Source organism: Argentina anserina, chromosome 4, assembly GCF_933775445.1.
Source record: "Argentina anserina chromosome 4, drPotAnse1.1, whole genome shotgun sequence".
NCBI lineage: Eukaryota > Viridiplantae > Streptophyta > Magnoliopsida > Rosales > Rosaceae > Argentina > Argentina anserina.
In genome coordinates, this window is record NC_065875.1 from 21,584,969 (window position 1) to 21,608,422 (window position 23,454).

Sequence of the window (23,454 nt, forward strand, 5' to 3'; positions counted from 1 at the left end):
TCCATCAATCTTTCCCACCACCACTTAAACATCAGACCATCTTTCTCATTTGTTTTGTCTTTTTTTTTTCTTCTCTTTATCTCTTTTCCATCAACCTTTCCCACCACCAACGAAAGCATCAGACCATCTTTCTCATTTGTTTTGTCTTCTTTTTTCTTCTCTTTATCTCTTTTCTATTAATCCTTCTTTCAACATTTCTCTCCGATGGTTCTAGCATACTTCAAGTTGCGCTTTTAACACATGACGACGACATGTCTGAAACACGACTTGAAGTGAGGGCATTTGTAGACATATGAAATTTAATGAAGTAAATCATCTTCATTAAATGATTAAATCAACCAAGAACCCGACAAAATTGCACACGTGGCCCAAAAGCCAACAAAGTTAGTGCGGATCCGAATAAAACTAGCGACATAAATGGATGATCGTAATCGAAGCTACGTGATTCCGACTTAAATCAGAAATTGAATGTCATTGACGATTCGAAATGGTAATCGGACATTTGATTAAATTAATAAATTCCTTAACGGTTATAATTAAATCAATTATTTGAATATGTTCAATTTAGTTATAAGAATAACTAATTTTAAATTAATCAGAAAATATATATTGATTTAATTATACAATTAAAGAAATATTATTATTTTAGTGTCATTAAAATATTCTATAAAATAAAAGTCTTGACACTATAAATATCACTTCCAATATGAAGAAATGGGACTTGAAAAAAAAATCACTTGAGCAAGGGAAGAGGTACTAGAGCTCAAGAGAAGGACACCTACTTCGACTTCAACACAAGAGAGAGAAAAATCACTCTCGAGAAATCCCGAAGTCTTTCAAGTCCACGAAGAATCATCAAGCTACCAAATCGCTCGTTCTTCATCAAATCCAAATCCAAACTCAAGTCCACGAAGAATCATCGAGCTATCAAATCGCTCGTTCTTTATCAAATCCGAATCCAAACTCAAATTCTCAAGATCAAGTGCACGTCACCCTTGAGCCAACTTACATACGGAAATAGAATCAAAGGAGTTCACAAAGATTGTAACATCATGCTTGATTATCAATAAATTACATTTTATTTATACACATGTCTGCATTCTTATTTATTTTCAGATTCTCGTTCTACACATATGACGATAGATTTTCATTTTGATTGCTCCCGAATTTCTGGTTGGTTGAATTACTACATATAATCCCAATTAATAATGTACCGACCGGGCACTCAGCTATATGTACTCATCTTACTACCAACGAAAATGCGAATCCATTTCTAACACTAGCCCTAATTAAGAATGTAACCAGCCGGATCTATTCAATGGCGGACAATAGGCACCCACTTCTGTCGTCAGGAGACGAGGTGGTGCAGCTAGCTTCTCATCATCAAGTGCATAATCACCTAGAGTCCCTCGCTGCACCCGCAAACCCTTCTTTCATTTCCAGCAGTACCTTCAATCCCGACTCCGATGACATCCCTCCCATCACTAGCTTCCGCGATTTCTTCCGAGAGTTTAATCGAGAATCCAAGAAGCTCTGGTTTCTTGCCGGCCCCGCCATCTTCACTTCCATATGTCAGTACTCTCTCGGCGCCGTCACTCAAATCTTTGCCGGACAGGTCGGCACTATCGACCTCGCCTTCGTCGCCATCGAAAACTCCGTCATCGCCGGATTCTCCTTGACAACGTACATAACAATGTTTGACTGTCGGTGTGCACTTGTATTAGACTACTGTACCAATCTGAACTGTAACTTAATTTGGTGATCAAATTAAGCTCGGAATGGGGAGTGCACTCGAGACGTTATGTGGGCAAGCTTTTGGAGCCGGACAGCTAGACATGTGAGGAATTTACATGCCGCGTTCTTGGGTGATCCTTAATGCCACCAGCATATATAGGGTTGTGCTTTCTTTACATATTTGCTCAGCAGATTCTGTACGGAATAGGGCAGACGGCGGAGATATCAAAGGCTGCGGGAGTGTTCGCTCTCTACATGATCCCGCAGCTGTTTGCGTACGCGATGAACTTTCCGATAACCAAGTTCCTGCAGTCGCAGAGCAAGATCATGGTGGTGTCGGTGATCACAGGGGTGGTGCTTATCATACACAGTGTTGAGCTGGCTGCTGATGTTGAAGCTCGGGTGGGGGTTGGTGGGAGCGGCGGTGGTGCTGAACTTGTCGTGGTGGATCATAGTGTTAGGGAAGCTGGGTTATATTTTGTCGGGGACTTGTGGCCGGGCGTGGACTGGCTTCTCATGGAAGGCCTTCCATAGTCTTTGGGGGTTTGTTAAGTTGTCTCTTGCTTCGGCAGTCATGCTCTGGTAAATAGTCCCGAATCACAAGCTCCCTGCAATAGTTTATTTGATAATCCTTTTCATATCTCTCACTGCTCGACATCAGTTAAATGTGTTTCTACCCCAAAACCTCTTCAGTTTTTTAGTTTTTATATTTTACATATCAAGTGGATGTGAAGAAATTAATTAATATCAGTTTAAGGTAGATTGTGCACGTTTTTCCTCAAGTTATTACATTAGCAATCAGGAAAATTGGTTAATCTTGCCAGACAGAACCCTAGCTTGAATTTTCTTTTGTCAATTTTTCTGCAGTTTGGACGTGTGGTATTTCATGGCATTGATTCTGTTTGCTGGGTACCTAAAGAATGCAGAAGTTTCTGTGAATGGACTATCCATATGGTGAGTACTCTGTTTTTCTCTACAATATATTGGTAGTTTGGTACCCATCGAAATATTTAACATTTGGGTACATCTGAGTTTGCAGCATGAACATATTGGGATGGACAATCATGATGTCTCTTGGCATGAATGCAGCAATAAGGTCAGTCAATCCGATCATAAACCTTACAATGCCAAAATTCACTTCTAATCTGACCACACAACATACAAATTCCAAAATGTACGTTCAATCTGAAACAATCAACTTTGCAGCGTGAGAGTGTCAAATGAACTAGGAGGAGGACACCCAAGAACAGCAAAGTTCTCACTAGTAGTGGCTGTGATAACATCCTTTATCGTGTGTCTTCCTTTCCCTCATCCGCATCATCTTCCGAAACCAATATCCCGCCTTGTTTTCAAGCGATTCGGAAGTCCAGGCTCTCGTGGTGCAGCTCACACCTTTGCTGGCAACCTGCATTGTCACCAACAACATTCAGCCTGTGCTATCTGGTGTTGCAATTGGAGCAGGATGGCAAGCTGTAGTGGCCTATGTGAACATAGCTTGTTACTATGTAGTTGGGGTACCTTGGGCTTACTCTTTGGGTACTATTTTGACTGGGGTGTTCAGGTAAGTCTCTACCTATCTAACCCTGCCTAACATTTTTAGTGAATAGTCCAAAACAGAAGCTTCACTGAATTTGATTATTTTTGCAGGGTATTTGGAGTGGAATGCTAATAGGAACATACATTCAAACTATCGTGCTATTCACCATGGTTTATAGGACCAACTGGAACAAAGAGGTAAAGGGATCAATTTGACATCATTAATGTTCACGAAGTAAATTTCAACAAATTCCCAACCAAGTCAAGGCTGGATCACATACAAACTGAGACATTTATCTGTTATGCATGCAGGCTTCTATAGCAGAAGACATGATAAAGAGATGGGGTGGCCAAGCAGATAATCCTAATGACAAGGAGATCAGCAACGTTGCAAAGACATAGAAACTAATTACAAGTCGGACTTCATCTTCCGGGAATTGTTGTAGACTACTTACGAACTTATGAGGAACGAAGTTGTCATTTGATGCCTATACAAGAACTTCACGCTGGGAAAAAGTTACTACCCTTGGTCTCTTATTGCATGCCTCTATATGTGACAGAACACAACTCGTTCGATTCTAAATGAGAGATATGCAGAGAATCAGATTCTTAAATTAGTATTGCAGAATCAGATTCTAACTATAACTTGTCCCATACATAGATGCTAATACTCATGCCTCGGCATTAAACTCATTGATCTCCTTGTTGCATCCGATCTCGATCTATAACACGAACACGACTCATATTGCACCGAGTCAACCTGTGAGATGTCACAGTCAGATTCTGGTAATTAACTTGGTATTGCATTATTAATTTCCCCTTTTCTAAATCACTTGTGTCGTTTGCCATGACATCGACCACGCATCTACAATTCAGACATAACGACCAGCAAGCTAGTCAGCTCACAACAAACTTGGACTGAAACAACACTCACAAGTCCCTACCTTGATTTGCTAATCATATATACAATTTTCAGGAGATAACTAGTGAATAAATACATGGGGATTTGTTGAGTCAAGCATTTACGCTTCATTTACCCACACATTGTTTCCTTTCATCGATCGCATGTCAAAGATGCATGTAGCAAATACTACCTCGCCTGTTCATTTCTATTTCACTCCACAGTCCTCAACCAAATTAACCGCAGAACATATGGTTGACGTTATTATGTTTGATTTGTTTCCTTGTCTTTTTAATTTGTTTATTATTATTTATACTATTCAATAAAATTCCAAATTGGACCGCCGAGACATGTTATAGCCTATAAATGTACCAATCTCTGCCTATGCAAGAACCTATCTCTATTCCAATACCAATCCGATCATCAAATGGAGGAGAATAAACAGCCACTTCTGTCGATAAGAGACGACGTGGTGGCAATTCCACAACATCATCATCATCCGGTGCATGACAATCTAGAGTCGTTCCCTGCACCTGCAAACGCTTCTTCCATTTCCACCGCGACCTTTAACCCCGACTCCGACGACATCCCTCCCATCAATGGCGTCCGTGACTTCTTCCGTGAGTTCAACCGAGAATCCAAGAAGCTCTGGTTTCTTGCCGGCCCCGCCATCTTCACTTCACTATGTCAGTACTCTCTTGGTGCCATCACTCAAGTCTTCGCCGGCCAGGTCAGCACCATCGACCTCGCCGCCGTCTCCGTCGAGAACTCGGTCATCGCTGGATTCTGCTTTGGCGCTTTGGTACTTAGTCCTATATTCCAATTTCAGCAATGGATTCTATATGATTAAGCTCAAAGCCTCATACTCTCAAACACTCGATCAAACCTTTCTACGTAAACAGTAAACTACTTAATACTCTAACAACATACCATATATAACAACATAAGGTATCACACTCTATTGTACATTTGTACTTGGCCAAATTAATTAATCTCGCCGATCTCCTCTGTTTATGAAGCTCGGCATGGGGAGCGCGCTTGAGACCCTGTGCGGCCAAGCTTTCGGCGCCGGACAGCTTAACATGTTAGGAATCTACATGCAGCGGTCTTGGGTGATCCTCAACGCCACCAGCGTTATGTTGTGCTTTCTCTACATATTTGCTCAGCAGATTCTGTACGGAATTGGTCAGACGGCGGCAATATCCAAGGCGGCGGGTGAGTTCGCCATATACATGATACCTCAGCTGTTCGCGTACGCCATGGTTTTTCCGTTAGCCAAGTTCCTGCAGTCACAGAGCAAGATGATGGTGATGGCTTTGATCGCGGCGGTGGCGCTAATATTGCACACTGTGTTCAGCTGGCTGCTGATGTTAAAGCTCGGATGGGGACTGGTGGGCGCGGCGGTGGTGCTTAACGCGTCGTGGTGGCTCATAGTGGTGTCTCAGATGGTTTATATTCTCTCCGGGACTTGTGGTCGGGCGTGGACTGGTTTCTCATGGAAGGCCTTCCAAGGTCTGTGGGGGTTTGTCAAGTTGTCTCTTGCATCGGCAGTCATGCTCTGGTAAGTCCATCTTCATAATCATCACCTTCAGTCTAGTGAGGGCATGTAAGTACAAGTTGATTTCTTTTCTTATCTTCGGCTATTTGTTTCTTGCACGTCTTAGAAAATCAAGGGGCACATCGCCCTCGATGAACTGTAGATTCTGAAAACAGAAAATTATTTTGGTTCAACTCGGATTGAACATTGACAAATTTCAAAAAGATACAGATGGCAGAGATCTTATATAAATTGAAATACGTACGTTGTTATAGACACACAATTGTAGAATTTAATAGTTTCATTTATGATCATCGTTGTATCTATTTATTTTCATATTGAATGGACTCTAATCATCCTATGATTTCTAAATATCTACCCATTTCTTAAATAAATAAATAAATAAAAATGACGGATTCTATTATTTCTATCTACCCAGAGAAGTAAATGCAATCCGGCCACTTTAGTTAAGCCAATGCAGAAACATGGCCCGGCCAGAAAAGTGACTGTACGTGATCATCAAAAAGAAATCTTCTATCATTTTTGTCTTCCTACTAGTCTCCTTTCTCTTTCTTGTTTTATTCGTATACGTCCTACTAGTCTCCTACTATGACTTGTTCAGAAAAGAAAACAGTTCTCCTACTATGAAAAGTTGATAGCAAACAATGTGAAAAGTGTTTGCTTGGTCCACTCCTAACATTCATTACTAATTGGTAGTTTGGTACATTTAGACGAGAAAATAGAGAAAATAAGAAGATACAATCATCTCCCTTTTGTCCTAAAAATGCCAAAATAATGAAAGAACTCTTGAGTGGAGAAGAAGTGAGTTTGTGATGTGTGACATAGCACGTCTGACTTGAGACTTGAGACATTGAGTTGTGAAATCAATCGTATAGATCGGTAGAGAAGCGATAACGTCTATTTTCTAAAAGAAATCTATTGACAATCTTGTGCAGTTTGGAAGTATGGTATTTTATGGCATTGATTCTCTTTGCTGGATATTTAAAGAATGCAGAAGTTTCTGTGGATGGCCTATCCATATGGTGAGTACTCTCTTCTGCTACACGATCGCGATCTACATTCTTTGATTCAACTTCAGAGTAGCTTGGAAATTAAACTTTATTTGATAAGTTGTCAAGTTGAGAACCGTACTGTATAAATTTGTTGACCGAGTAATATTGAGTATTCTGCAGCATGAACATATTGGGATGGACAATCATGATGTCTTTTGGCATGAATGCAGCTATAAGGTCAGTCACTCTCAGAAACCTTAAATTTTGCATGTAAATTTCCCAATCACAGCCTCTACTGGTTCAAAACTTCAAACTGAAAATGAAGTTGAATATTTGGCAGTGTGAGAGTGTCGAATGAACTTGGAGCTGGACATCCAAGAACAGCAAAGTTCTCGCTAGTAGTGGCCGTAATATCTTCATTCCTTGTTGGCGTTCTTCTGTCGCTCATCCTCATCATCTTCCGAAACCAATATCCAGCATTGTTTTCAAGTGATTCAGACGTTCAAGCGCTCGTGGTGCAGCTCACTCCCTTGCTGGCAACCTGCATTGTCATCAATAACATTCAACCTGTGCTATCTGGTGTTGCAATTGGAGCAGGATGGCAAGCTTTTGTGGCTTATGTCAACATAGGCTGTTACTATATAATTGGGGTGCCCTTGGGTTTACTCTTTGGCTACAAATTCGACTGGGGTGTTATGGTAAGCCTATCTGTATCTACCAAACCTTGTAGTGAATAGTCCGACTATTTTTGCTCACTTAGATATCCATGGGTAAAAGACGTAATCGATCATTCTTGCAGGGGATTTGGATTGGAATGCTCACGGGGACAGTTCTTCAGACTTGTGTCCTCTTCTATTTGGTTTATAAGACCAACTGGAACAAAGAGGTGAGGGATTTGAGCCTCTTTTGTTTTTCCATGTACAATTCGCTAGAACATCAAGAATATCCGGTCAAGTAGGAACTGTAGGATACACCATAACTGAGGTGCTGTTACGTGAAATGCAGGCTTCTATAGCTGAAGACAGGATACGGAAATGGGGAGGCGAATCAGACAATCCCAAAGACAAGGAGAATAACACAATGACATAAGAATTTACAAGTTTCCAGAATACGGAAATGGGGAGGTGAATCAGACAATCCCAAAGACAAGGAGAATAACACAATGACATAAGAATTTACAAGTTTCCAGAATAATACAAGGATAACAGGATGCAAGACTTCAATTTTTACTATTCAGTTCTCAATTCTAGTGAACAAGGTGCAAAAGGGAGCAAGGGGCACAAGAACACTCCCAATCGTTTTGGGTCTTGACTGATCTGCATCAGTGGATGATTTTAAGGCTAAGATGCTTTCTATTTGTTGTATGACAATCAAAGTTGGCATTGAAAACTATTACTCTTTGTAGTATATAATTATCATTCACGTTTATGCAAACTACCATTCAAGAGAAAAAAAAATGAATTCATTACACTTCAAAAGAACATCAATAAGCATACACCATGTTGCGAAAACCATTACTGAAATCCGATGTCAGTCACTTTGATCCATTAGTCAATTGAGTTTAAAAAGCACATTTGCAAAAACAACACAAACAGCCAAGCAGCTGCTCAATGGAATCACATGATTCCATTTATTCAGCGGCAAAACTCTAAATAACACCTATGAAAAACAGTTAACCAATGAAATCCATATCTGTCCAACATAATTGAACAGTGGAACTATTAATGAGTACAACAATTAGCAAAAACACCAACACTAATACTGTGCTTTATGATTGGAACAATAGATCTAGCATATCCAAATATCACTTGGGTTGAAGAATAAAAAGTTGATCACATTCGGTGTGCAAGTAGAACATACATCCAACAATAAAATGAGACTATCTTATATAAAGCAAAACACTCGAAGTAAGCACATAAACAGAAAAAAAAAACCCCCAATTATCATGATGCTCCAAGTGAAGCACACATGAACTTTCTTCCAGACCAATGCCATTAGTCCGTTTGAACAATTCACCAGATTGGGAAATCTGGTTGGTACAGGACTACAGGTCTCTGGTTGTTCTTTTAACTAAACATTGATATAATGACGGAATTCCAACTAGAATGAGAATCGAATCATTTTATCCGAACAATAAACCGATTTCAACTCAAATGTGAGCCAAATCCTCATATTCTATCCAAACAACAAGCTTCTAAACACAATTTCAACCAAGATTGATCAATTGCATGATCGTAAACCAACATAAGCCGCATCACAGGGTAACCAACAGCAACACAAATATCAACACGAATGATAAAACTCATCCAAATCGACCCATGCCACAAACAAAACACAGATAATTAAGCAAATCCCATAAACATGAAAAGCCATTAAACATCCGTTTATCGATATCCGAAAACATAACATAGCTGTCTCCAGGCAGTCTAAACCACATAAACATTTTTAAAAAACGCAGAACAAAATCAAAACTCCTAGAATTCGCAAAACTCGAGACCAAACCTAGGCGGTGAGCACAACAGCGCCGCCGGCTTCCTTAATCTTCTTCTCAGCAACCTTAGAGATGAGCTTGGCCTTCACCACGACGGGCTGGTTGACCGGAAGCTTCCCCTTACCGAGGATCTTGAAGTAGCCGTGCTGAGTGACGTCGATCAGGGGCACGTTGTCCTTGGTGGCCTTGTCCTTGGCCTCCTGGGGGACGAGTGACCAGAGCTTGTCGACGTTGACGATGGGGCAGTAGAACTTGTTGCGGAGTTTGTGGAAGTACCTCATACCGACCTTACCGAAATACCCCGGGTGGTACTTGTCGAAGAGGATGCGGTGGTGGTGCATGCCTCCGGCGTTACCGCGACCTCCGGGATGCTTGCGGTGCTTCCCGATACGACCGTGCCCTGCGCTAACGTGGCCTCTCTTCTTGCGGTTCTTCTTGAAGCGGGTCGTCATCGCGCTCTCTGTCTCGGCGGCTGAGTGAGTCTCTGTAACACTCCTAGGGTTCGGCGGCACACAGAGGAGGGAGTGAGGATGGGGTTGGGGTATATATGTGGTGGAAATGTGTCTTGGGTTTACGATTATACCCTTAGGTTTAGGTGTAGTGGTTTGGACTGCGGGACGTATATGGGCTTTCTAAACCCAATAAACCGTGTTTTAGCACGTTGGGTTTGCGAAAGAAAAAGGAAATATTCAAAATTTTGTCATCAGGAAATAAATGGATTTACAGAAAATTATGTTTTTATAGAGTAAATATGACAAGTCCGTTATCAGTAAACAAAACAACATTGAGGTTATTCAAAAGCTATTACTGCCCAATATCATCTGGTGTAGCGGCACCACTCTCTTCTTTGTACGTTGGAAGTCGTGATGAGTTTGACTCATAAGTCACAATAGACTATTGAGGACTGGGCAAAAAGCCCGAAAAAGAAAAAAAATCCGGACCGGACCGGACCGCCGGGTCCGTCCGGGCGGGCCGGGTTTTTTGCCGGGCGGGTCGGGTTTTTTGCCGGGCTCATATGTTGTCATGTGATAAACGGGCCGGGCTTTGTTATGTCCGGGCCGGTCCCGGGCCTTCAAATCTTTAAACAAAAAAAACCCGGAAACCCGGGACATTAGGTGTTATTATGTAATTGGTTTTCGTAAGTGATCCTAAACTTATAGAATAGATACAATGACACTGGAACATAACCAAATAACCTTAAACTTAACTAATTCTAATCCCATAATTCTCATTGTCGTCGCCTCGCACTGCCGATTCGCCGCCAACTAGCCAAAAATAGAGTTAGGCCCGGAAAACCGGGCGGGCTCGGCCCGGATATTACCGGTCCAGGTTTTACCCGGGTCCTGCAATTAATTGACCCGGGCCGGATTTTACCCGGGCCCTGGTTTTTTTAGAAAAAAACCCGGCCCGTCACACTACAACCGGGCCGGGCCCGGGCCCTGAAAAAAATTGCCCGGGCCGGACCCGTGCCCAGCCCTAGACTCATTATCGTATTTAAGCTATTTGTTTGATTAAAGAAAAAGTTATTATTGAATCACTTTAAAAGAAATTGTGCACATCTAATGCATTTCGGTTTCCATTGAAAGTCAAAAAGAGATTTGAAAGCAATACATCATCGACATTATATTTCCTCATCAACAAAAAGAAAGTACTTTCGAACATGGAGGCTCCAAAGAGTATTTCTAGCTTAACCTCCCAAAGTTGAGAGCTAATCAAGTTTCGCAATTGCATTGGAATATCGCCTTCAATTGAATTAAAAAAGACCATCAACCGACCCAATTGTCTCGTGAGAGACAATTATTTAGCATAATGTTTTTTTTGTACGAAGTCAAGAAATTTAGTAACTCAACAAACAGTACAAGGACTAACACACTCATAAGAGCCGATAATAAGAATTACTCCCTATGAATACCTAACACGTAGCTGCACCTAGATCCCAGATAAACAAAAGTACATCCATCTTCTAAAAGCAATTTAGAGTGTTTTTATTTTGGTATTCAAGAGATTTAGAAGAAGAATAAATGTTACAACCAAATTTTTTTAGCACTGTGACCTAGACTCTCTAATGCCACTTAGTAGAAGGAGCCTCCTTCACTTGTTTGACCTTGACCAACAAAGCCCCAATAAACCAGACCCATTGCAAACTGATGTTGGTCTCATTAGGCCCCAAACTAGTATAATCCGCTATGGAAAAACCTAGGAGCCTTGCAGTCGGGTACAATGTTGCCACCATCTCCATGCCCAAGGGAGGGAACTCACCTTCGGCACCAGATCCTAGCTGTAAGCCCGAAAATCTCCAAATCTCATATATGATGACATTGCAATCTTGCTGAGAAGCCCAATCCAGACCTCCCTTGGGTTCGGGATCTAAGACTTTCTGAACCCGTTTCACGCTTGAGAAAGAGGAAATCCCACTCTCCAACCGTTGACCCCTTTCTCTCGAGATAGAGTGGAAGAGAAGGGACTCCACCATCCTGATGCACCAATGCAAGGCAAGCACATGGATCTCCAATCCCCCACCAAACTACAGAGAAACCATAGAAGAATATGGTAGGGGTGGGCATAAAAAATGAAAATCCCGATCCCGTCCCGAAATTCATAGGGACGGGACGGGATGGAGGTCTAAAAACGTTCATCCCGTCCCGATTCCGTCCCGCTTCATAATAGTGGGATGTGACGTGGGACGAATAATTTATATCCCGCTTCGTCCCGTCCCGTCCCACTTTTAATGAAAACTTAAAAATTCTTATATATTTGTATTAAAATGAAACTAATTTATATTCTTAATAACTCCAAAATTATATCAACTTAAATAATAATGGTAAATTATAATATTTTGAACATAATATGTATTTTTTTTGTTAAAATTTCATTATTGAATGTTACTTTGTTATGAAAAAAAATAAAAATATAGGTTTTTATTTAACTTCATAAGAAGATGGAATTTGTCCCGTCTCGTCCCGTCCCAACCGGGATTAATCCCGAGTGGGATGCATTCTTAAAAACCCTCGTCCCGTCCCGATCCCGTCCCGATTCAAAAGAGTGGGACGGGACGTGGGATGAGCCCCGTCCCGTCCTATCCCGTCCCGTGCCCACCCCTAGAATATGGAACTCTAGCAGCCGAATAGGAGAGAGAGAGAGAGAGAGAGAGAGAGAGAGAGAGAGAGCACATCTCTGTTTATATTTTATTTTTTAAAGCTATGCAAGGCTCATTATCTGATTTGAATGAGAAGTCCCTTCTCTTTGAAGTATAATGTATTCTTTACTTGATTACTAGGTATAGTGATGTGACAATAGTATACATATTTAATTGACCCCTATAAACATAGGCCATGTAAGGGTAACTCAACCTATGTGATTGGAGATCCCATGAATTAGGTTCATATGGGTAAAAACAAATCACTTGTTGGTCAGTGGTGCACTATCAAATAATTATTGATAGTTCCTTCATATGGTGTAAATAAATAGTGCTTTAACTGCAACGTGTAAGGTTGAATGTATGTTCTTAATGAATTCCATAGCCCATAATTTTGGGTGGTGTGTTTGATTGCAGTATACACTTGATGGGTTCACCTATATGAGTGTGAAAGTGAGGCCGCTTCCTATGAGAGTTGAGGCATACTCTCTAGAGCATTTATGAACATCCAGGTAGGGCACATGGCCTATTAGTGCCATCCGGCTTTGAGCAGCTTGATCCGAGAGTCAATGTTGATGGTTAGTTCTCTGATTCACAATATATAATTATTGGTTCATAGAAAGTTTTCACTTTCACCGAGGTTTCGTGGGTCATGACTAATTTGTCATATGGCTGGTTCATAGTCCAAAAGACACTTGTTATGAGGCATTAATTCTCACTTTCTTTGGTATTCTCTCTTCTACACTTTCCTCGTTTTCGTATTTTGAAAGGGAGCTTATATTCATACCTCCCAAAATGACACTTGGACCTCCATCTTTTATCTATATAGTTTTGATTTAGTCAATGCATATGAAATTACCAAAAAACATATAACAATAAAAATACAATAAGGAAAATAATTATTTACTTATCTATTATAAAATACAAATGTAGACAATTATCCTTTATATTTATTGCTAGACAATCCAAAATGGGATATCAATTGCATTAAATGATTTAATTGATTACCTTCTTTTTTTTATAAACATCATTAGTCAAAAATTTAATGAAGTTGATAAACATCAAATTGAATGTGGACGATTTAATGTATAAACTATATAACTATATAGAATTTCTCATAAACTTCGATTTGAGCCAAAAAAATTAAACTCGTTCATTAGAGGTTAAAATATTTCATATACGTTGATGAAAAAAAACTTGTTAATTAGAGGTCAAAAATATACGTTGATGCTACTATCAATTAATGAAAAGTATACCAATTTATTATTAATTTAGAAAACAAGTGGAAGAGTGATTGAATTAATTCGAGAAGATAGTTCGTGCGATTATTATGCATTTTTCAAGTTGTATATAATAAATGAATTTGAAATAGAGTATGAAAGAAATTAATAGATAATAGTATGATTTAATATATCAAATTAGATAATGGGCATTTTAGGAAAATTTTGGAGGTCTAAATAATATTTTATAAATCTATAAAAGCAAAATAGAGGTCTATTGAGTAAAGAGGTCTAAATACCATTTTGAAATAGTGAGGGATTATTGGAGTTTATCCAAAATATTTCAAAATACATCTCAATAAATTGTGGTTGAGTCAATTAATTATTTTACTTTCCTTAATGGTGATTGATACATATACATATAGACCATCAGTTGGGTTTTGTCACCAACGTTCTGATTATAATTGACATATATATCTTATATTTCTTCCATTTTTATTCTCTAGTGTTGATGTCATTAAGTTGTGGTTGATATCCCTTCAGTTAAATACGTTTTAGCCTTAATCATATAATTTCAAATCATTATTTCATTGATCGTTCTTACTCTATAAAAGCTCTAACATTCCATATCAGAAAATACACAACTAAGACTTCCATCCTTTCCATTTTCTATTCTTGATACGATCCTAGTATTGTACACTTACTAGAATATTTTGAATAAAAACACCAACATATCTAAGGACCTCGCTATTTAACCCATGTTTAAATTTGAAAAATCATTGCATTCTTACTTTCTTCTTTTTTAAAAGGACTAAAACGACAACCCTCACACGGTGCACTCTTACTTCTTAGTCGTTGTCTCTTTTTATCTGCTGGACTGTAGAAAGCAATCGAGACATTAATATTTCAACATGAAATATACAAAGTGTTGGCGTGTTAATTACATGAACATCAAACTAATTACATGAATAACATGGTAAACACATCAATTACTCGCATATACCAATACAATAATTTCTATAATTTAACTTTGAAGAAAGACTGCAGCTCCAACTAAACCCACCCATAACGTCAAAGCTATCCAGAAAGCTTGGCTTTTATCCAATCCAATTGGGGGTCGCCATACCATGAAGTCCCCAATATAGTCTTTCGATGATGGAGTCTGGTTGGTTATTGTCCCACTGCTCCTCTGATCTTTGTCCTTGTATTTGTCACTCCACGTTCCAGCATAGCTGCAGTTCTCACGCATCAAATAATCTCATGAGTCTAACCAAACTAATGAGGAGTTGCAAGAAATGACCAAACTGCCAAGTTTTGAATTGGCAATCACTTCTAATTGTGTCTTTTCAGTTTGGTTACTTAACAATTACGCCAACTCTTGCTTCATAGAACACATAGAAAGCAGAAACAACTTCATTGACTTGTCCAATTTGTGCAAGGAAGTGTTTGTTGGGAAATTATGACAAGATTCAAGCAATTGAAGAGTGCATACAGATGAAAAGTTCAGAGCACAATTACAAGCAAATTCCAATTATAATGGGGAGAAGTAAAGGTATCTACTTCAAAATAACCAATAATAAAGGGTCGGTATTTAAGTTTTCGCCAAATATTTGTTATTGAAATCACGCACCATGTGATCAATTTAGTACGAATATCATGAGATGCATATGAGATCAATTTGTTCCACTACGCATATGTGATGTATGAAAATGAGAGCTGAAAACTCTTATGTATGGACTGAGATTGGAGGCTCTATACAAGAAATTGATAGCTCTATGCAAAACAGAGGAGACACAAAAACTGATGACAGAATAAACAATGGACTATAGCAGATTACATGATGACATGTTTGATGGTAAAGGACCAATACCTGTCATAGCTAGAACCTATGAGTGGTATGGTTACCATCTCTTCTCGGGTAATTTTGATCTTCGGTGCTTGCAAAATGTATCGAAGCTCTGCAGCCTGGCGTCGTATGCTGACACTTGGGTGCTTGTTCTCCAATTGCTTATAAAGCTCAATACAATCGGCATGCCGCTTATTAGCCTCGTAGGCCATAGCAAGCCAAATCTGTATCTATTACAACACACCACCACTTTCCATTAGCAAACTGATCAAACATGTTGCATATTGACAATTTGACATGAGCTCAATTGCAAAAGAGAGATCATCACATTCCTAAAGTTATGGAGAGTCGACCTACCTCACCACCAAATAACGTTGGCCGCGGAATGATAGTCAGTGCTCCTTCTAAGAACTCAATTGCACGACCATACATTCCCCTCCCATAAGCCTTCTGTCCTAAGTCGAACATTAACTGTGCGGTGGCTCTCCGCTCCGCTTGCTCCTTAGCCACCTGTGCTCATCCCATTACAACATAAACAATCAAACCCATCACAACTACCATGGAATTGTAAAAACATACCACACAAAACTAAACCAATGAACTATAGCGATCCTTCTCTTACCCAATTCAGTTTCGAAGAAGAGCTACACATTCGAAACCATTGGATCACTTTTGGACCCAACTAAGCTACCTAAAAGCTACATATCTAAACAATTCAACGTTCCAAATCAAGCTTCACTTTTTAATCAAACACACACATCTCAATCTATTGATTAACTAAGCAAATAATATATCGATACCTTTTCAAGTTCTTTCCTGACTCTCATCCGCTTCTCCTGCTCGGTCTCTTCTCTACCATCATCTTCATAATCCTCCTCGATCCGACTCCTTAACTCCTCCGCCTTCTTCTCCAGCTCCTTCCTCTCCTCGATCTCCTTCACTCTCCACCGCATTTCCTTCTCCCAATCCACCTCCGCCGCCGGCTCCTCCTCCCCACCGTCCCCTCCTTCCCCAAATCCATTCCCGTTCCCCTCCTCGTCCCTCCCAAAGTCCACCCCGTTCACCTTCGAATTCGCTTTCCCCCGAGCCACCACTCGCTGGCTCCGGCTCTCGCCGCCGTCCGAGTCAAACCCCTTGCTTCCTGCTGTGAAGCCGTTAAATGCGTGACTGTGATTGTGCGGGTCCCGCTTCGGCAGGCTGAGGTTTAGGTTCAGTAAAGCGTCCAGCGCCACCGGACGACACTTCCGGTCTGGTAATATGGTCCGCGGCGAGGTGACGTCAAGTAAGAGGGCTAGGTTTCCGAAAACTACGGCCATTGGTGCCGGGAAGAGTCAAGAGAGAGAGAGAGGTAAAGAGGGAGGGAGATATGAGATTCCCGCTGAAAAGACTGTGACAGAGATATTGGGGTCGTTTGTTATTTTTAATGACGAAACAATCCTTCATTTTATTGGTTAATTACTTGGAATTTCAAAATTTGGGAGCGTAGATTCTGAATCTGGTAAAGGGCAAATCCTATCGTCGAGGATGTGAACGTGGCGCATCACAGGCTAGAGCCGTGGGGCGACTACGGTTAGCTTTTGACTTGTCACACAAAACACGCCACCGGCGTCCGGTAAACTGTCAAATTTTTCACAATTCGTCGATTATATCACTAAATTTTATAAATTTATACGCACTGCTCTAATATCATTTGGTTTAACCGCATATCGAGTTCGATTCTTCAAAAAAATTGCAGCATTTGAAACATTCATCTGATTGCGATATATGTCCGGTCATCATATCATAAAACATATGGATTTAATCAATATTAATAATTAACTCTTTAAGCCGACTAAAACCGTGCTCATGCCGGGCTTGGCTCGATTCATTTGCTCAAATATTAAATTTGGCCTGACCCACGGCCTGAGCCTATGTTGGACCGGGCTAAAAAGCGGGCCGGCTCGGTCCATTAGCATTATAAGACAATTAACATAAAAAATTTGTGTAATTAGAATATTTATTTTATATAACTATTTAGAATATGAAAATAAATAAAATATTACAACACGTTTGATAATCTTATTTCTAAAACGTTATATATGTCAAAATTATGACTTTTTATCACTATTTTGATGATATTTGTTAAATAATCAAGAAGTTTATATTTAAAAGGTTTAATATTCAATTCTCATTATTATGATTGTTTAAATATTTATATAAATAATATAAAATTATGTGTTTAACGGGCCGGTCTATGAATTTATCGTATTGGGCCCAAAATGGGCTCGGATTGGGCCGGACACATGAGCTAAAATATCTAGACCCAGCCCAGACCATTAAAATAACGAGCTCGGACCATGCCGAACTGATTTTAAACGAGCGAGGCTCGAGCTTTTTAGCTCAGTTGTCACCTTTAGTTATATGAAGTTCACAAATCACAAGTTACAATGCGTTATCATTCAAACGGTTTCTTTTAATCGTTACTTACAAAAGAAACTTTTCTACTTTGATGGATAACGGGGTAACACAATTATGAAGTTCACTCAAACTAACCACTCGCATATTAGTGGAAATTGAAACTCGATGGCCACTTGACCAACCTAATGACCGCAATATCTACCGATGAATGTTACGTGTTAAGCCATTCGCCCAACCTAGACCACCATATATATATATATATATTAAGTTATCAACAATCAACAGCTTAAGCTTTGCTCTATAAATTCAAATTACTGAAGTTTCTTTCAAAATAAAAATTACATACAATTTACCGAAATGTAAATCTTGAGCCCTGGCCACCGGAGCTGAAAACGACGGCGTGGAAGTGGTCGTGTAGCAGCGAAGGCCTACCACGCGCCAATTAATAGGGGCTGTTTTGGAGGCATTCCCTATATAAATCAAGACGTCACCGCAACCCAGTAGTCGTTGTGTGCACTCTCGACTTCCACATCTTCTTCTTCGTCTCCACGTCTCAAACAGCACCACCACTAACTATTTAACCAAAAATTCCGAGCTCAAATTAATAAACGCCATAGCTAATGCCCCTCACTCTTTCCACCATGGCTCGGCCCCTCTGCACTCTCCAACCTCCATTTCTCTCTTCCCTCCACCCCAACCACCACCGCCACAAGCTTCTACACTTCACCTCTACCGCCACAACCAACCACCGCCGAATTTCTCTCTCATTTCATTCTTCTAATTTCCGACGCCGTCGATTTTCTCCGAGTAAATCGGCGTCCGTCAATGGCTACGCGGCGGAGGATTACGCAGAGAAGAACCGCGCAGCCGAAGAAACCGAGGTAGAGGTATCCGAGCGGCTGCGGCGTCTGTTCGGCTTTATCCGGTCGGTTCTTCCCGGCGGAGCTTGGTGGAGCTTCTCCGATGACGCCGACGTTGACATTTTCGCGAAGCCGGTGACTGTGACGCGCGCTCTTACTCGGATGTGGGCCCTGGTTTCTCAGGACCGTTGGGTTATCTTCGCCGCGTTCTCCGCCCTAATCGTCGCGGCGGTTAGTGGTTCTGTTAGTTTTGAAAGAGTATACTTAGCTTCTGTGGAAATTGTGTTTACTGATAGTTGTTTGGTTTTCAGGTATCGGAGATATCGATACCGCATTATTTGACGGCGTCAATCTTCTCGGCGCAGAACGGCAATGTCGCCGTGTTTCGGCACAATGTGAAGCTTTTGGTGACTCTCTGTGTTGTTTCTGGAATTTGCAGGTCAAAATCTTGTATGGACTAAGTTCCCTAATTCTTATTTCAAGCTACATTTCGATTTTTGTTGACAAAATCTTTGCATATTGTGAATTAAACACTTGACCATGGATTAGTGATTCGATACAATGCTGACCTCATACTCTGTTTCTGCACTTCAGTGGTTTGCGAGGATGCTGTTTCGGCATTGCAAATATGATTCTTGTGAGTCTCTCATCCACGATTTTTCATTTTCTTAGTTTCAATGTGATTGTCATCACTTCAGACATTAGTATTCACAAATAGTACCGACTTCTGCTACCGCAAGTTGTTCATAGTCTTTGTTGCTTAGTGGATGGTTTAATGTCGTTTCCAGGTCAAGCGCATGAGGGAAACACTATACTCTTCACTCCTTGTTCAGGTTCTGAAGAACTTACATTTTTGTTTACTTTATAAACAGTAATTTGATATCGTTTGCTTTTTCCGGTGGAGTTGTAGCTATCTAGATATGCTGGTATTGTTTGACTTATTCAGCAGTATTTCATATTGTAGGATATATTCTTTTTTGACACTGAAACAGTTGGCGATTTGACGAGTAGGCTTGGGGCAGATTGTCAGCAAGTATCAAGAGTTATTGGAAATGATCTCAATTTTATAATGCGGAATGTTCTTCAGGTAAATCCACTGCATAAGTTATCCTTCTGTTCTGAGTTCCCTAATCATTCTGTGATATACTTCCATTTTCATTTGTTCTTTTCCAGGGAGTGGGTGCAATGATCTACTTGTTAGTTTTATCACGTCCCCTTGGTTTATCTGTATTGGTGATATGTTCTACTCTAGCAGCAATTATGCTGGTTTATGGCCGGTAAGACTATTTTACTGTTTTGTCTGTTATCCTTCCTGTACATAATTAATTGGTCAATTTGAGGTATGAAGTGGATGTCTAGCAAGAAATAATGGATGATATTAAAGATCAGTATTTGCTTGAAGTCCAATAATAAGTTGCAAAATTGATGTCATAAACTTTACAAGGACGGGAAAATAATGGTTGTTTGGTGTTGAAGTTTCAGAACAACAAGTACCCTACAACTCCATAGAATTTATTGAGGGTCATACCTTTTCCTTTCTTTTAGGTACCAGAAGAAGGCAGCAAAACTGACTCAGGAGTTTACTGCTTCTGCCAATGAGGTGAAATGAGTATTTATAGCTAAAATTTGTTTTTCAATATTTTGTTTGCTACTTATGTAAATGTTGATCAATTCTTTATCTCTTGTAGGTTGCACAAGAGACATTCTCTTTAGTGAGAACTGTTCGTGTTTATGGAACAGAGGAACAAGAACTTGGGAGGTATAAATGCTAGACATTTGTATGCTGTATCAAACAATTTTATCCCCATTGCTAATGATTCTATGTTTTATCAATGTATGTAATAAAAGTTGGCATGGACAACCAAAAATCAAATATGTATATATATGATCAGTGGTTAACGTGGGTATTTTTTTTTCCATGTGGTCTTTAGGTACAAACTGTGGTTAGATAAATTAGCTGATATAAGCATACGGCAAAGTGCTGCATATGGTTTTTGGAATTTGAGCTTCAATGCTCTTTACCACTCAACCCAGGTCCATATTTTCAGTGATTTTTGAATTAATATACTAAGTAAGATAGTGACTTTGTGTTTATGACCAATAATGTAATGACAATGTTTTGATTTTGTTGTATTCATCCAACCTTCTTGTTCTTGATTTTCTTTTATTTGGATAAGCGATTTCTAGGTCATCGCCGTGCTGCTTGGAGGGATGTCTATCCTATCTGGTCATATTACAGCAGAGAAACTGACAAAGTTCATATTGTATAGTGAGTGGTTAATTTATGCAACATGGTGGGTTGGTGACAATTTATCCAATCTGATGCAATCTGTTGGCGCAAGTGAAAAGGTCTTCCAATTAATGGATCTCATGCCCAGTGACCAATTTATATCAAAAGGCAAGAAACTTAAGAACTTCATTGGAACTCTTAAATTAACTCCATCTTAAATTTAAGTTTCGTATTTTAGGGGCCTTCTATAGTTAGTTCCATTATGTGCTTCAGTATTAATGTACTTGAAGTTGTTCTATTGTTCTTGTATTAATTGATAGAAATTTCTATGTTCTGTGACAGGATCAAAGTTGCAAAATCTGGTTGGAAATGTTGAGTTTGTAGACACTTCTTTCCATTACCCATCAAGGCCAACGGTTAGTTCCCTTGAAAAATATATGATCTGGTTGATTCTTTGATAGCCGTGATTATGATATTCCACATGGTTCACCACTTGGGATCAGTCTCATTAGTATACTAATAGATGAAAATGTTTATACATATTCCCTGATTCCTGCCAAGCACACTGCCCAGAAGTAATTATCTACCATCATGCCTGCGTTTTTTTTCAACTATAATCAGCTTTGTGTTTCCTGGTGTTCCCTCCTAGCTGAATATGAAATTGATTATATGATTCTTTGTTTGGTCACCAATTAATAATGCTGATTCAAAAATAGAATAATAAGATGTTTTAACAGGTACCCGTACTACAAAATATCAGCTTGTCCGTGAAACCTAATGAAGTGGTTGCTATTGTAAGTGCCACCATTGCTCTTTTATTTTCTTCTTACTATGCCATTAAAGTTAAGCACTTATCACTGCTACCTCTAATCTTATAGGTTGGTCTTAGTGGTAGTGGAAAGAGCACTCTTGTCAATCTTTTGCTCCGTCTTTATGAGCCAACAAATGGTCAGGTAAATCAATTTTATCTTCAATCAGAAGTAACCGGAGAAAATAAAGAGAATTGGAGGGTTGTTATGATATTGGTTTTAATACTACACCTCAAACACGCGTTTGATTTCAGATTTTGATTGATGGATATCCTCTACAAGAGCTGGATGTTATGTGGTGGAGGGAAAGAATCGGATTTGTTGGACAGGTTCTTATTTTTATTTCTGTCATGAAAATTAGCAGGCTCGGTAGACCCTCCTTGTCTTACGGTTGTCATGTAAACAGGAACCCAAACTGTTCCGCACAGACATTAGTTCAAACATTAGATATGGATGCACTAGAAATATAAGTCAGGGAGATATTGAATGGGCAGCCAAGCAGGCATATGCACACGATTTCATTTCATCACTCCCCAATGGTTATCAAACAATTGTTGATGATGATTTACTCAGTGGGGGGCAAAAGCAAAGAATTGCCATTGCAAGAGCCATTCTTAGGGACCCAACTATTTTGATCCTTGATGAAGCAACTAGTGCGTTGGATGCAGAGAGCGAACACAATGTCAGGGTAAGCACTTTGGCAATGACCTCCTATATCGCGCAACTCCAAAGTTTTAAAACTTGAAGTTTGATGTAACTGTTCTCATTGTATCCAGGGTGTTCTCAGTGCTGTCAGAAGAGATAAGACGACAAGGAGAAGTGTCATAATAATTGCACACAGGTAGGTTTCCTTAATATACTGTCTTTTAATTCTCTTAATGCTGATACTGAATGTTATCATCCTCACTCTGTACAGGCTTTCTACCATACAAGCTGCTGACAGGATAGTGGTGATGGATAGTGGTAGAATTGTTGAGGTTAGTACTCAAATCTATCTTTTGCAAGTACTGTCCATCATAAGTATCCTCTTACATTTACCATTTATACATGTAAAAAAAAAAAATTGAACTCCTTAATAATCCCCTCATGCCACACGGTTCAGATATTTGTTGTCCTCCACTCATAGTCTTTATATATCTTTTCTGCTGCAGAGTGGCAATCACAGTGAGCTGCTCGTTAAGGATGGCCTATATGCCCGACTCATTAGAAGACAAGCTGATGCAGTGGCATGATCCTTCATTTTTGGCCTCCGAAATGAAATGCAGTATAGACTCTGGAGGTTCAAGCAACTTTCTTGAAGCTGACAGATATATTGAAACCAACTCGCAGCACACTCAGCTGTATAGGAAGTTTTACAAGTATCCACCATTGAATTCATAGTGATGCCGTCTCCATCCCCATACAGATGCCCTGCTGCTGCCTCGGACAGAATCTGCAGCATGACCCCCAATTTTGGATCGTCTGAAGTTTAGTTTTAGAAAGCTCAGATGTATAGATTGGTTACGGCATGATGGGGATAATTTGCAAAAAGTGTAACTCAGGAAACATACATGTACGATAACAACTCCGTTAAATTAATATACTCACCATGGTCATGTAGAACCAGATACACAGTATAGTATACAGTATACAGAAAGTAAATATTATTCACATATTGATTGTGCTATGGAGTATAAAATAGTTAATCTACTGTATATAAATATATGTTATACATTCCACATCTGACGGTTGACAATAGATATTA

The 23,454-nt window shown here is 39.7% G+C and overlaps 4 protein-coding genes and 1 pseudogene across 4 annotated transcripts; 3 read left to right on the forward strand and 2 right to left on the reverse strand.

Moving 5' to 3' along the window:
- The first annotated feature begins 1,280 nt into the window (after window positions 1-1,280).
- On the forward strand, window positions 1,281-3,712 carry LOC126792917 (protein DETOXIFICATION 29-like; annotated as a pseudogene).
- Window positions 3,713-4,586: 874 nt separating this feature from the next.
- Window positions 4,587-8,163, forward strand: LOC126792913 (protein DETOXIFICATION 29). The gene is made up of 7 exons (XM_050519426.1): window positions 4,587-4,973; window positions 5,191-5,732; window positions 6,665-6,751; window positions 6,902-6,958; window positions 7,062-7,419; window positions 7,521-7,607; window positions 7,727-8,163. Exons 1-7 carry the CDS (start codon window positions 4,599-4,601, stop codon window positions 7,808-7,810), a joined length of 1,590 nt encoding a protein of 529 aa, XP_050375383.1. The 5' UTR covers window positions 4,587-4,598; the 3' UTR covers window positions 7,811-8,163.
- Window positions 8,164-9,054: 891 nt separating this feature from the next.
- On the reverse strand, window positions 9,055-9,741 carry LOC126790609 (60S ribosomal protein L27a-3). The gene has a single exon (XM_050516920.1). It carries the CDS (start codon window positions 9,662-9,664, stop codon window positions 9,224-9,226), a length of 441 nt encoding a protein of 146 aa, XP_050372877.1. The 5' UTR covers window positions 9,665-9,741; the 3' UTR covers window positions 9,055-9,223.
- A 4,709-nt stretch (window positions 9,742-14,450) lies between these two features.
- LOC126791336 (uncharacterized) lies at window positions 14,451-16,784 on the reverse strand. Its single transcript, XM_050517773.1, has 4 exons — window positions 16,215-16,784; window positions 15,772-15,924; window positions 15,439-15,644; window positions 14,451-14,800 (listed from the first exon to the last, which is right to left on the reverse strand). The coding sequence occupies exons 1-4, from the start codon at window positions 16,728-16,730 to the stop codon at window positions 14,593-14,595; spliced, it is 1,083 nt and encodes a 360-aa protein (XP_050373730.1). The 5' UTR covers window positions 16,731-16,784; the 3' UTR covers window positions 14,451-14,592.
- Window positions 16,785-18,334: 1,550 nt separating this feature from the next.
- Window positions 18,335-23,303, forward strand: LOC126790266 (ABC transporter B family member 26, chloroplastic). The gene is made up of 18 exons (XM_050516441.1): window positions 18,335-18,902; window positions 18,983-19,110; window positions 19,266-19,308; window positions 19,460-19,504; window positions 19,636-19,758; window positions 19,845-19,948; window positions 20,217-20,271; window positions 20,360-20,430; window positions 20,603-20,705; window positions 20,859-21,069; window positions 21,244-21,317; window positions 21,639-21,695; window positions 21,780-21,854; window positions 21,965-22,039; window positions 22,117-22,398; window positions 22,487-22,551; window positions 22,627-22,687; window positions 22,862-23,303. Exons 1-18 carry the CDS (start codon window positions 18,432-18,434, stop codon window positions 22,940-22,942), a joined length of 2,124 nt encoding a protein of 707 aa, XP_050372398.1. The 5' UTR covers window positions 18,335-18,431; the 3' UTR covers window positions 22,943-23,303.
- The last annotated feature ends 151 nt before the right edge of the window (window positions 23,304-23,454 follow it).